Genomic DNA, 14,235 nt, shown 5'->3' with positions numbered 1-14,235 from the left:
GAAGGAGGTCCTCCGCGTTCTCCACTGCCTCGACACCACCAGCTGGCTCGGGGTACGGCCATGAAGGAAGTCCTCCGCGTTCTCCACCGCCTTGACACAACCAGCGGGCTATACTGGGTACGGCCATGAAGGAGGTCCTCCGCTTTCTCCACTGCCTCGACACCACCAGCTGGCTCTGGGGGTACGGCCATGATGGAGGTCCTCCGTGTTCTCCACCGCCTCGACACCACCAGCTGGCTCTACTGGGAACAGCCATGAAGGAAATCCTCTGCGTTCTCCACCGCCTCGACACCACCAGCGAGGTTCTCCATACCTTTGACGGAGGGCCTCCTACCACGGGTCGTCACAGTGAGCCAGTCCCCCAGCCTGCCCAGCCATCCGCCCAGGTCAGCGATGCCCGACTGTCCCTTCTGGAGAACTATGACGGCACTCCATCGAAATGCTGTGGCTTCCTACTCCAGTGCTCCCTCTATTTCGCCTATCAGACAGGAGCCCCCACCAACGAGAGTTCCAAGGTTGCCACGGTCATTTCCCTGCTTTCCCGACCGGACGGTCGTTGGAACAGGCTACAGCTGTCTGGGAGAGAGGAGAGGAGGAGTTGGGTTCCTATGAGAGGTTCATTGTTCTGTTCAGGGTGGTCTTTGACCATCCTTCAGAGGGCATAAGGGGAGGTGAGAGACTTTTCTAACTCCAGCAGGGTGCCCAGGCCCAGATTAAGCTCTCACCTTTCGGACTGTGGCAGCCTCCAGCGGATGGAATGAGCCGGCGCTCTGCACTCTATTCCGCAGTGGACTGCACGAAGAGGTCCAGACGGTGATGACAACATATCCTTGGACTCTCTCATCGCGATGGCCATCTGTCTGGATAACCTTCTTCGGGAGCGCCGGTGTCCACCTCGCCACTCTCCTCCCTCTTTTGGCTGTCCTGAGGCAGAGCCGGAACCCATGGAGGTAGTGGCCACACACCTCTCCATGGCAGAGCGGCGTCACTGAAGACAGCAGGGGCTCTGTCCCTATTGCGGCCAGGAGGGGCACCAACTTCAGTGGTGTCCGGGGCGTCCCAACCGCGACCATTGGGATCTGGCGCAGTTACGCACATCACAGCACCCCTCACCTTCACCGTGGGTCCCATGCACCAGGAAAGCCTTCCCTTCCTCACCATCACCGCACCCGCACACAAAGTGATCCTCGGCCTCCCGTGGCTCCAACTTCATAACCCCACCATCTCTTGGTTGAAAATGAGAATCACCACCTGGGGACTAGGATGCCGGAGGACCTGCTTTTCCTCACCCTTTGGTTCCTCGTCGATGGTGGGTCCTGTGTGTGTCCTTCAGCCCATTAATCTGTCCTCCCATATTGTTGGCACTGTGTTTTGGGACTTTATCCACTATGTCAACTCATGTTCCATATGTACTCAATCCAAATATCCCCGGCACGCTCCAACAGGGAAACTACTTCCTGTGCCTCAGCGGCCTTGGTCACATCTGTCCATAGACTTTGAATTGGGCACCACGGTCAGAAACAATGTCCTCCGGAAGTCCATACTGCCGGAAGACATGCTGGAATAGTGCCTCAGCGACCTGGAGAGCGGTAGGTAGACCAGAGAGAAGGATAAAATTCAGAGAATCTGTCAGCAACAACCGAAATAGTGCTAAAACCATCATCAAGGGGTGATTGGGTCAGAATACAGTGGGGTTGTTCTGATGTCTGACAAATAGTATTTGTCCCCATGATGTAACTGAGACAAAGTCTCCCTCAACTTGAAGAAGTATGGTTCATCATTTTTTTTAAGTCTATGGAATGTTCATATGGAATGCGACTCCATTTTGACGCCATGTGCTATAGTGCATATGTAACAGTATTGCTTCTGTCCCTCTCGTCGCCCCTACCTAGGCTCGAACCAGGGACCCTTTGCACACATCAGCAACTGCCTCGTACGAAGTATCGTTACCCATCGCTCCACAAAAGCCACGGCCCGTGCAGAGCAAGGAAACAAAATACCACATTTATCAGATAATATACCTGGCCATTACATCAGATCAAAATCATAGTTACTGCGTTTTGCCTTGGTAGGTCAGCATAAACATGTCATTTCATAACTTCCCTACTGTCAACTTTCCAACACACTGACATGTGGCGTGCCATCATGTCTCCTGAGGTTGTGGATTATGGTCCAAACTGAGCACTGACATCACCCAAACCAGTTAGTCTGCACAGTTATCCTATTTCCCATGTAAAATAGCCTTTGAGTGTCCAAAAATTCACGCATATTTTCATATCCCCATTAAAATGCTCAGTTATGAAAATGTACCTTTTCTCTCATGTATAACTATCAGTAAGGCTGAAGGACAGGCTAGAGGGGCACAGCAACCTCCAATCCTGTCATAGTTAAAGAAAGGTTAAATAAAAAATATATATAAAAAAAGATTACATCATGCTTTGTTTATCCAACCGTTTGTTCATTTGTGTGCTCACGTGCGTGTGTGTGTGGAGACTCCTGGGAGGGGAGTGTTTGTCAGTCACTCAGTGATAAATAGAGAGGTTATGCTCAGAGTTTGTCAGAAGACTGACCTGACAGGGTCACAAACAGGACCAAGCAGTAGCAGGAGGACCACAGCATTTTTACCCTTTATTACAAATGGAGAAGCATGAAGATGTTCAATACTGTTTTCAAGACAGAAACTCTTCTTGCAGAAAGGCTTTGCTATCGACATCTATCTACATAACACTGTACATGTTCTTCTCATTGTTTTCAGCAGTTACAGTATTTTTGAACATACTGGTGATCATCTCCATCTCTCACTTCAAGCAGCTCCACACTCCAACCAACCTGCTCATCCTCTCTCTGGCTGTGTCAGATATCCTGGTGGGACTGATTGTGATACCAGTAGCGACTGTAGCATTAATGGAATCATGCTGGGATTTTGGGAAATATTTCTGTGTGTTTCAATTCTACATTGCTTATTTATGTACTTCTTTATCTCTGGGTAATTTGGTCTTGATATCTATTGACCGCTATGTTGCTGTGTGTGATCCCTTATTGTACCACTCTAAAATAACAATAACAAGAATTATGTGTTGTATATCTATTACCTGGTGTTGTTGTATCATATACCGTGCTGCTATTATAAACAACTTTGCAAATGTACAGGTACCCAGTAGGTGTTTGAATGAATGTTTTATTGTTGAAGGAATAACCTGGGTTAATATCATTGACCTTGTAATTACAATGGTTGTTCCGTGCTCTATTATTATAACACTTTATATGAAAATCTTTGTGGTGGCCAGATCACAGGCCAGAAAGGTATTTTCAAAAGAGGCTGCCGGTGTGTCTGGTGTTAAAACTGTACAGGCAAATAAGTCTGAGAGAAAAGCAGCAAAAACTCTTTCTATTGTTGTTTTCAACTATTTCATTTGTTGGATTCCATTTTTATTTTCTTTCTTTTTGTATTTTTTAATTGAAAATGTATTTTCAGTTATGATCATCGGCTTTCTACCACTTGTTAATTCTTTTATCAATCCAATAATTTATGCTTTCTTTTATCCATGGTTCAAAGTGACAGCTAAACATATTTTAACTCTGAACTTTTAAATTGTATTTTTTTTTTATCCTTTATTTAACTAGGCAAGTCAGTTTAGAACAAATTCTTATTTACAATGTCGGCCTAGCTTAACTTAAGGCATAAATAGTTCATATGTTTTTATTCCTACGTTTGACAAACGTGTTTGATATAGTTTTGTAATACAATTTTTGCAATTGCTTCTTTCATGTAACAATACAGTGACATGACCTATCTCAGTGTTGTCATCATACGGTAGATACGTGTGGTGTTGATACCCAATGATTTGTCTGGATTGGAATGACTTGGAGAAGGCATAAGAAGGCATAATCTTGTTTTATAAAATACATTGTAGTCATTTTGGGTTGTATATTCCAAATACCAAAGTCTGTTGTTGTTCCATGTTATTTAATGATAAATAGTAGGTAAGTATTCTAAAAGTACATTTTGAGAACGTCATGAGTCATTATGTATGTTTAACATCACCCTCTAGTGGCTCAATTGGTACACAATGCCTTCAACAATGGAGTAAAATGTAAATGTACAATATGCATGATATCAGATAACGTACAAGTCTATGTAAGTAGTTGAGGGTAAAATGCAAGAATATGCAATTATGTTTAACACTTTATAATGTTCAGTAATAAACCATAAGTAAGGCATTTACAGTATGGTCACCATTTATGATTACACCCACATTTGTTAAATGTTAATCAGCTTTGTATTCTCACATTTATAAATAACTACTATATGCTTTAATGATTCAACTCAACAGTGCAGGAGACTGTAGCAGACACTTTAACCTCAACATACTGGTTATGAACACTACCACTACTCTCACTACCACTACTGTCACTACATCACTGCTGCCAGGTCAGGGGTCACACCAGAGCAGCTTTCAGATGCTGTTTACTCTGAATTAATATAGAGATTGGGAAACACACTAAATAATTAATAATGGATAAGTAAATAGTTTATTCATAATTTGTTTCATTACTCCCACATTTGTTTTAGCAAGCTAGTTATTCACACTTTTATAAACAACGTTTTATAAGATAATTCATCAGATGTTTAATAAATATCTTTATAAACCATTTACTGATCATTAGTAAAGTAGTTTTGCAGTCCCTAATCTAAAGTGAGGACTATTCATACATTCTTAATACTTTATAAATGTTTTTAGAGACCAGTGTAATTTATCACAATAAGATTGACATGCTATTGGTAGATATTCCAGCAGTACCTGATGCTCCTTCAGGTCTCAAAATGACCTAGAACATATCAATGGATAAACAACAAGCACACAACACAGTGGATGTTAAAGGAAATATATTGAACATTTTATTCCAAAACAGTCACACTGTTGTAGTAGTGTGCTGAAGTAGTAACGTGTTTTGTCTGAAAATGATAACTTTCTTGTTTGTTGGTAGTGACTACAAAAACCAAAGTGTGAATTGCAGTCACTCATTAGAGCAATTCATAGACTGATTACAGGGAAATTTTAACCAATATCTAAATACATTATTTAACTGAACATTATGTTTAAAGGGTTAATACCTTTAATACACTACAAGTGAAGGTGTCCAAATACTTATGATTTCTTCAAATGGGGGGACGAGACACATGAGTTTTTTTCATTTCTAAACAGTAAAACAGATCTGTATGAATATACCTTCAAATAAAAGGTGACATTCTACAAACAGTTTTACTGCAGAGTTTTACACCTGCTGGGCCAACACTGGTTGAATCAGCTTTGTTTCTTTTTAACCAACATGGAGTAGACATTGAATTGATGTCTGAGCCCAGTGGGCAGAGAATGTTTTCAGTATGTGCAGTGGCCATAGGATGGCAGTATAATTCACAATCTGTGACTGAGGGGGATAACTAGACTCATTCATTATGAAAGAGAAGTATGTCTGTTCTATAAAGTCAATTTCTATCTGAACGTTGGGTGAAAAGTGTGTCTGTGCCAAACTGAGAAGAGACCATCTGTCTGAATAATAGCAGACTTCATTACAGGAGACTCCCTGAATATGTTGGTCTTATTTTGATTGATGAAAAAATATGCACAAAACATGTCAAACTTTCCTTCAATTTACTCCACCTACCACCCACACCCTTCAAGTTAACCCTAACAGTCCTGAGGCCCCAGCATAAAAAATGGTCTGCAGGATGGCGTGGTTGTTGCCGTTCAGTCTCTCGCTCAGCGTCAATGGGCACTCTCCATGGAGGAAGTTGGCCAGGTAGCCCTGAGGAGGGATTATTCAAATTAGCCTAATTTTCAGCTCTATGTTTAGTCCACCTCCCGATTGATTGTGTCGTGGTTGATGCTTCAAGTTTCAGCAACACAAAGCTGTCATAGAAGTTCTGGTTTATTGTGAAGTCAATAACTCTTATAAAAAAGCCTCATCATGTGCAATGAAACATGTTGTTTTGTGGCCTTCAGAGAGGCACATATCAAAGGTTAGAGTGTGATTAAAATGAGCCCAGAGCAGACAGTGGCAACCCATGTGGTTACTGTGGAGTAGGCTAGTGTATAAGGAAAGTTGCCTTCCTAACCCCCCCCCCAGTCTTTTTGAAACTGTCACTAATTGTGCTGTCAATTGAAGTTCTTATTTTATGTGTATCTGAAACTTTTGGCAGGAATTCCTGTATCTTTGATGAGATAATTACCAAGTTAATACAACACAATGATCACATTAATACATGATAATTATCACTTTAATATGTGATACTGAAATGATCTCATATTAACCTCTTAAATGTTAATTCCCCAATTTAGGGGACTTTCATTTTCATTTAGATTCTGTGTTTAATAGCCATATGTACACATGTGATTGCAGGGTACAGTGAAAATCTCAGGCTCCGAGCTTGAACATGCAGGACTAAGTGAAATAAAGTAATGAAAATGGTAATTAAAAAATGTAAATAGCATTATAAAAAATTGTCCGTTGGGGTGGAGGCAGAGTAAAAACTGCTAATGTTGTGGGGTGGAATGACCATAGGGGGAGCGGCATGACCATTGAACGGGTGTGGGGACCAAGTTAAATAAAAACAAACAAAAAATAGGATAAACATATTAACAACTGCAACAGTGATGAATGTCGTTGGGGTGGGGGCAGAGTAAAAGTCAGTTGGTGGTGTGGGGGGAAAATGTCCATTGGGGGAGTAGCAGGGGGGAGGAGGAGCAGGTACAGTAGCTGACTAGTGGTGGCTATTCAGCAGCCTGATATTCTAAGGGTAGAAACTATTGGCCAGTCTTCCAGTTTTTGCCATGATGCTCCTGTGTTGCGTCTGAGTGTTAGAAGCAGGGAGAACAGGGCATGGGCTTCTTGGCCTCCCTGCGGAGTTGGTGTTGTAGGTGTCCTGTAGGGCAGGCAACGTTCACCCAATGGTGCGTTTGGCTGCACGTATCACCCTCTGAAGCTTCTTGCGGTCCGTGGCAGTGGAGTTGCTGTAATGCAGCCGACAGTATGCTCTCGATGGTGCTCCTGTAGAACACTGTGAGGGCCCTCGGGGACAGGCCTAATTTCTAAAGTATCCTGAGGTTGAAGAGTCGCTGTTGTGCCTTCTTCCTCACGGTGTCTGTGTGGTTAGACCATTTGAGCTTCTCCGAGATGTATATGCAGAGGAATTTAAAGTTATTGACCATTTCCACAGCAGCCCTGTTGATGAGGATGGGGACGTATCCAGCCTGGTTCCTCCTGTATTCCACAATCAGGTCCTTTGTTTTGTTAACATTGAGGGAGAGGTTGTTCACCTGGCACCACGCCGTCAGAGTGCCTACCTCCTCCCTGTAGGTTGTCTCATCAGTGTTGGTAATCAGGGCTACTGCTGTTGTGTCGTCAGCGAACTTGATGACGGAGTCGGAGGTCACACAGTTGTGGGTATACAGGAAATACAGGAGGGGACTAAGGACTCAACCTTGTGGGGCCCCTGTGTTGAGAATCAGTGTTGAAAAGGTAATGTTGCCTTCTTTCACCGTGAGCTTTGTAATGAGCTTATAGGGCACTATGGCCTTTTTATCAAGGCATATGGTACTAATTAATTATTAAATAATACATTCACAGGTGGATAGAGACATCAATGAATGAGAGGAGTGCATCAGAAAATCAATTGGATTTTCCCTGACCACTAACTACATAAAAAATGATTACAGTATTAAGGCAGCTGAAATGTTATAAACCTTACTGATTGTGAGTATATGTAGATTATCAACAGAAAAACTCAATCACTATTTTTCATGAATAGGTTGTTATATATACAATTTGAAACTGAAATCTACAATGTACTATTTGTCATCCTATTTACTATAGCAGTGCAAACTTGTGCAAAAAGTGTATAAGAAGCATAGATAAGCAAAAAAAATCAGATTTTTCTAACAGTATAAGGCATTACTAGGTACTGTTCATGGCTCACTCATGAAGATATGTTTTATATGGCCATCCACTTTATATTAACATTAAAATATCTTGTTAATACAATATAATATGCTCTAGAAAACATGTCAGAGGATGCAAAAACAATCTTGAGAGAAACCTTCAGCAAACCCACCTGACCCACTTGGAGGAAGTATTTGAGCGCCTCTGGAGCCATGGATTGATTCTACAACCCCTAAAGTGTCACCTGTTCTAGAGGCAGGTCACTTACCTTGGCCATGTGGTGGGCACCCAGGGGTTCACACCGGACCCTGGTAAGGTGAAAGCAGAAAATGAATGGGATACCATTAACACTGTGAATCAGTTAAAATCGTTCCGGTGCTTTGTGGGGTATTATAGGTGACTTATCCCATGTTCTAAATGATTGCCTTACCTCTCAATAATCTATTGGAGGACCAGGGGTCCACCTCATGAAAAACTAGTGTCCCAGTACAGAGGTCTTTAGCCCTTCCCTTGTGCTCTGGGTCAATTTGAAGGGATTGAACTGGAACATAAGGGAAGGGCTAAAATAGTGACATCCGTGATGTTCTGGGTCAATTTTAACTACAATTTGACCTTGACCTTGGTCTATGTAACTATTGAACGCTTTGTCCTTGAAAGAAGCTGCTTCATGCACAAGAATGGTGCAACCATGCTGATCACATTGATATAATGATGTCCCTATGATGCTCAGACACTGAGGAACAGTGATCTTAAGTCAATTTGACCTTGACCTTTGTGCTAGTAACAATATATGTATTCTGTGCAGCAACGGGCCTATCCACGCTGATCACAAGGATATATGTACAGTTGAAGTCGGAAGCTTACATACAGTTAGGTTGGAGTCATTAAAACTCGTTTTTCAACCACTCCACAAATTTCTTGTTAACAAACTATAGTTTCGGCAAGTCGGTTAGGACATCTACTTTATGCATGACACAAGTAACTTTTACAACAATTATTGACAGACAGATTATTTCACTTATAATTCACTGTATCACAATTCCAGTGGGTCAGAAGTTTACATACACTAAGTTGACTGTGCCTTTAAACAGCTTGGAAAATTCCAGAAAATGATGTCATGGCTTTAGAAGCTTCTGATAGACTAATTTACATCATTTGAGTTAATTGGAGGTGTACCTGTGGATGTATTTCAAGGCCTACCTTCAAACTCAGTGCCTCTTTGCTTGACATCATGGGAAAATCAAAAGAAATCAGCCAAGACTTCAGGAAAAAAAATGTCATCTGGTCTGATGAAACAAAAATAGAACTGTATGGCTATAATGACCATCGTTATTTTTGGAGGAAAAAGGGGGAAGCTTGCAAGCTGAAGAACACCATCCCAACCGTGAAGCACGGGGGTGGCAGCATCATGTTGTGGGGGTGCTTTGCTGCAGGAGGGTCTGGTGCACTTCACAAAATAGATGGCATCATGGGGTAGGAAAATTATGTGGATATATTGAAGCAACATCTCAAGACATCAGTCAGGAAGTTAAATCTTGGTCGCAAATGGGTCTTCCAAATGGACAATGACCCCAAGCATACTTCCAAAGTAATGGCAAAATTGCTTAAGGACAAGAAAGTCAAGAAAGTCAATGGAGTGGCCATCACAAAGCCCTGACCGAAATTCTATGGAAAATGTGTGGGCACAACTGAAAAAGCATGTGCGAGCAAGGAGGCCTACAAACCTGACTCAGTTACACCAGCTCTGTCAGGAGGAATGGGCCAAAATTCACTCAACTTATTGTGGAAAGCTTGTGGAAGGCTCCCCAAAACATTTGACCCAAGTTAAACAATTTAAAGGCAATGCTACCAAAAACTAATTGAGTTTATGTAAACTTCTGACCCACTGTGAATGTGATGAAAGAAATAAAAGCTGAAATAAATCATTCTCTCTACTATTATTCTGACATTTCACACACTTAAAATAAAGTGGTGATCCTAACTCACCTAAAACAGAATTTTTACTAGGATTAAATGTCAGGAATTGTTAAAAACTGAGTTTAAATGTATTTTGCGTATGTAAACTTCCGACTTCAACTGTATGTTTTCCCTGTGATATTTAGAGGCCAAGGGATCTTGATCTGACATTTGGCCATAAAAGTCTTAAAAAAATTATAAAATGTCATAAATTGATTGATTTATGACTTTGGAACAGTCATCAAAAAGAAAGGAAGACCAAGGCACTCTTTATAATTAATTAAAATGCCTTTATTTGTATGGCATGTTCAATGGCGTCAGGGATTCCTAGGAGTGGTGGTTGGAGTCAGGCGCAGAGAGCAGAGGGTAAGTATAATGTCTTTTATTTCTCCGGCACGAAACGGTCACGCCAAAAACAGAGGGCGCGTAACAAGGTAGACCAGCCCAAAAACACAGGGCAAAACAGTCCGGAGAGAAATAAGGCGCCAGCCAGCACATCCAACAACAAACAGTGAAATAATCCCGCACAAACCTGGGTGGGCCTAACAGGCATAACCTCTTATGGCTAGGGGGCAGTATTTTCACGGCTGGATAAAAAACGTACCGATTTAATCTGGTTACTAATCCTACCCAGTAACTAGAATATGCATATACTTATTATATATGGATAGAAAAAACGCTAAAGTTTCTAAAACTGTTTGAATGGTGTCTGTGAGTAAAACAGAACTCAAATGGCAGGTCAAAACCTGAGAGATTCCTTTACAGGAAGTGGCCAGTCTGACCATTTCTGGAACTTCTTTGGCATCTCTATCTTTTACTAAGGATCTCTGCTCTAACGTGACACTTCCTACGTCGTCCATAGGCGCTCAGAGCCCGGGAAAAACCTGAATGTCGTCATCCCAGCCCCAGGCTGAAACACATTATCGCCTTTCTCAAGTGGCCGATCAAGGTACTCTGGGCTTAGGCGCGTGACCTGGTCGCCCCCGTCTTTGTGATTTTTTCCTCTGTTTGCCGAAAAGGAGATTCCCGGTCGGAATATTATCGCTTTTCTACGAGAAAAATGGCATAAAAATTGATTTTAAACAGCGGTTGACATGCTTCGAAGTACGGTAATGGAATACTTAGAATTTTTTTGTCATGAATTGCGCCATGCGCGCGACCCTTCTTTACCATTTCGGATAGTGTCTGGAACGCACGAACAAAACGCCGCTATTCGGATATAACGATGGATTATTTTGGACCAAACCAACATTTGTTATTGAAGTAGCAGTCCTGGGAGTGCATTCTGACGAAGACAACAAAGGTAATGAAACTTTTGTAATAGTAAATCGGAGTTTGATCAGGGCTAAACTTGGTCGGTGTCTAAATGGCTAGCCGTGATGGCTGGGCTATCTACTGAGAATATTGCAAAATGTGCTTTCACCGAAAAGCTATTTTAAAATCGAACATATCGAGTGCATAGAGGAGTTCTGTATCTATAATTCTTAAAATAATTGTTATGTTTTTTGTGAACGTTTATCGTGAGTAATTTAGTAAATTCACCGGATGTTTGCGGGGGGTATGCTAGTTCTGAACGTCACATGCTAATGTAAAAAGCTGGTTTTTGATATAAATATGAACTTGATTGAAGAAAACATGCATGCATTGTATAACATAATGTCCTAGGGTTGTCATCTGATGAAGATCATCAAAGGTTAGTGCTGCATTTAGCTGTGGTTTTGTTTTTTGTGACATTATATGCTACCTTGAAAAATGGGTGTCTGATTATTTCTGGCTTGGTACTCTGCTGACATAATCTAATGTTTTGCTTTCGCTGTAAAGCCTTTTTGAAATCGTACAGTGTGGTTAGACAAAGGAGAGTCTTGTCTTTAAAATGCTGTGAAATAGTCATATGTTTGAAATTTTTTAGGAATTTGTAATTCGCGCCACGCCTATCATTGGATATTGGAGCAGGTGTTCCGCTAGCGGAACGTCTAGATGTAAGAGGTTAAATAAACACAAATCAAGAAACAAAACAGGGAACAGGTGCAACCAATAAGACCGAACAAACAGAAAAGGAAAAAGGGATCAGCGGCGGCTAGTACACCGGCAGGGGAGCCACCTTGTCGGTGGGATTCGTGACAGTACCCCCCCCCCCACCACGCGACTCCCGCAGCGCGCCGCCACCAGCCTCGAGGGCGACCCGGAGGACGAGGCGCAGGGCGATCCGTATGGAGGCGGTGGAAGTCCCTCAGAAGTGAAGTGTCTAAAATGTCCTTCACCAGTACCCAGCACCTCTCCTCCGGGCTGTATCCCTCCCAGTCCACGAGGTACTGTAGGCCCCCCACCTGGCGTCTGGAGTCCAGAACGGCGCGTATAATATACGCCGGGGACCCTCCAATGTCCAGAGGGGGTGGAGGGACCTCCGGCACCTCACCTTCCTGCAGGGGACCAGCCACCACCGGCCTGAGGAGAGACACATGAAACGAGGGGTTAATACGGTAGTAAGAAGGAAGCTGTAACCGGTAACACTCCTTGTTTATCCTCCTCAGGATTTTAAACGGCCCCACACACTGCGGCCCCAGCTTCCGGCAGGGCAGGTGGAGGGGCAGGTTTCGGGCCGAGAGCCAGACCCTGTCCCCTGGTGCAAACACAGGGGCCTCACTGCGGTGCTGGTCAGCGCTCCTCTTCTGCCATCCACTCGCTTTCCTTAATGATTCCTGGACGGCTCTCCAAGTGTCCTTCGAGCGCTGTACCCACTCCTCCACCGCAGGAGCCTCGGTCTGGCTCTGGTGCCATGGAGCCAGGACCGGCTGGTAGCCCAACACACACTGGAACGGTGATATGTTAGTAGAAGAGTGACGGAGGGAGTTTTGGGCTACCTCTGCCCATGGGACGTACCTCTCCCATTACCTGGGCTGGTCCCGGCAATACAACCGCAGAAACCTACCCACATCTTGGTTCACTCTCTCCACCTGCCCATTACTGTCGGGGTGGAAACCCGAGACCCCCAGCCATTCCATGAACGCCCTCCAAACTCTGGACGTGAACTGGGGACCCCGATCAGAAACGATGTCTTCGGGCACCCCGTAGTGCCGGAAGACATGGGTGAACAGGGCCTCCGCAGTCTGTAGAGCCATAGGGAGACCGGGCAATGGGATGAGACGGCAGGACTTAGAAAACCGATCCACAACGACCAGGATCATGGTGTTCCCCTGAGATGGGGGAAGGTCGGTGAGAAAGTCCACAGACAAGTGCGACCGCGGCCGCTGTTGAACGGGGAGGGGCTGTAATTTCCCTCTAGGCAGGTGTCGAGGAGCCTTGCTCTGAGCGCACACCGAGCAGGAGGAGACATAAAGCCTCACGTCCTTAGCCAACGTGGGCCACCAGTACTTTCCCCTAAGACTCCGCACTGTCCTCTCGATCTCAGGGTGACCCGAAGAGGGAAGTGTATGGGCCCATCGAATCAATCGATCACGGACACCAAGCGGCACGTACTGAGCACCTGCTGGACACTGAGGTTCCAACCGTAATGCCCGCTCGATCTCCGCGTCCACCTCCCACACCACCGGTGCTACCAAGCATGAAGCTGGGAGGATGGGAGTTGGATCGATGGCCCGCTCCTCGGTATCATATAGGCGGGAAGGCGCGTCGGCCTTCGTGTTAAGGGCAAGCGCGCCGGCCCCCCCTTCAGCAGTGAGGTAATGGGAGCAGCCACCTGACCAAAGCCCCGGATAAAACTCCGGTAGTAATTGGCAAACCCTAAGAATCGCTGCACCTCCTTTACCATGGTCGGAGTCGGCCAATTACGCACGGCCTTAACGCGGTCACACTCCATCACCACCCCCGAGGCGGAAATGCGATAACCCAGGAAGGAAACGGCTCGTTTGGAAACATTTCTCAGCCTTAACGTACAGGTCATGCTCCAGCAGTCGCCCAAGCACCTTGCGCACCAGGGATACATGCGCGGCGTGTGTGGTGGAATAGTTCAGGATGTCATTAATATACAACACCACACCCTGCCCGTGCAGGTCCCTGAGAATCTCGTCTACAAAGGATTGAAAAATGGCTGGAGCATTCTTTAACCTCTATGGGCAAGGTGGGATGCTGGCATCCCACCTACGTAACAGCCACTTGCAGCCTGTGGCGCGATTTTCAAAATCTTAAAAATCCTATTACTTCAATTTCTCAAACATATGACTATTTTACAGCCATTTAAAGACAAGACTCTCGGTAATCTAACCACACTGTCCGATTTCAAAAAGGCTTTACAACGAAAGCAAAACATTAGATTATGTCAGCAGAGTACCAAGCCAGAAATAATCAGACACCCATTTTTCAAGCCAGCATATAATGTCA

General features: G+C 44.1%; 1 protein-coding gene across 1 annotated transcript; it reads left to right on the top strand.

The window, feature by feature from the left end:
* Window positions 1–2,637: 2,637 nt before the first annotated feature.
* LOC106582449 (trace amine-associated receptor 13c-like) lies at window positions 2,638–4,318 on the top strand. Its single transcript, XM_014165574.3, has one exon. The coding sequence runs from the start codon at window positions 2,638–2,640 to the stop codon at window positions 3,589–3,591; it is 954 nt and encodes a 317-aa protein (XP_014021049.3). The 3' UTR covers window positions 3,592–4,318.
* Window positions 4,319–14,235: the final 9,917 nt, after the last annotated feature.

Source organism: Salmo salar, chromosome 21, assembly GCF_965601325.2.
Source record: "Salmo salar chromosome 21, fSalSal1, whole genome shotgun sequence".
In the NCBI taxonomy this organism is placed as follows: Eukaryota; Metazoa; Chordata; class Actinopteri; order Salmoniformes; family Salmonidae; genus Salmo; species Salmo salar.
Note: the sequence above shows the minus strand (reverse complement) of the source record. Positions and strands in the feature narration are given on the sequence as shown.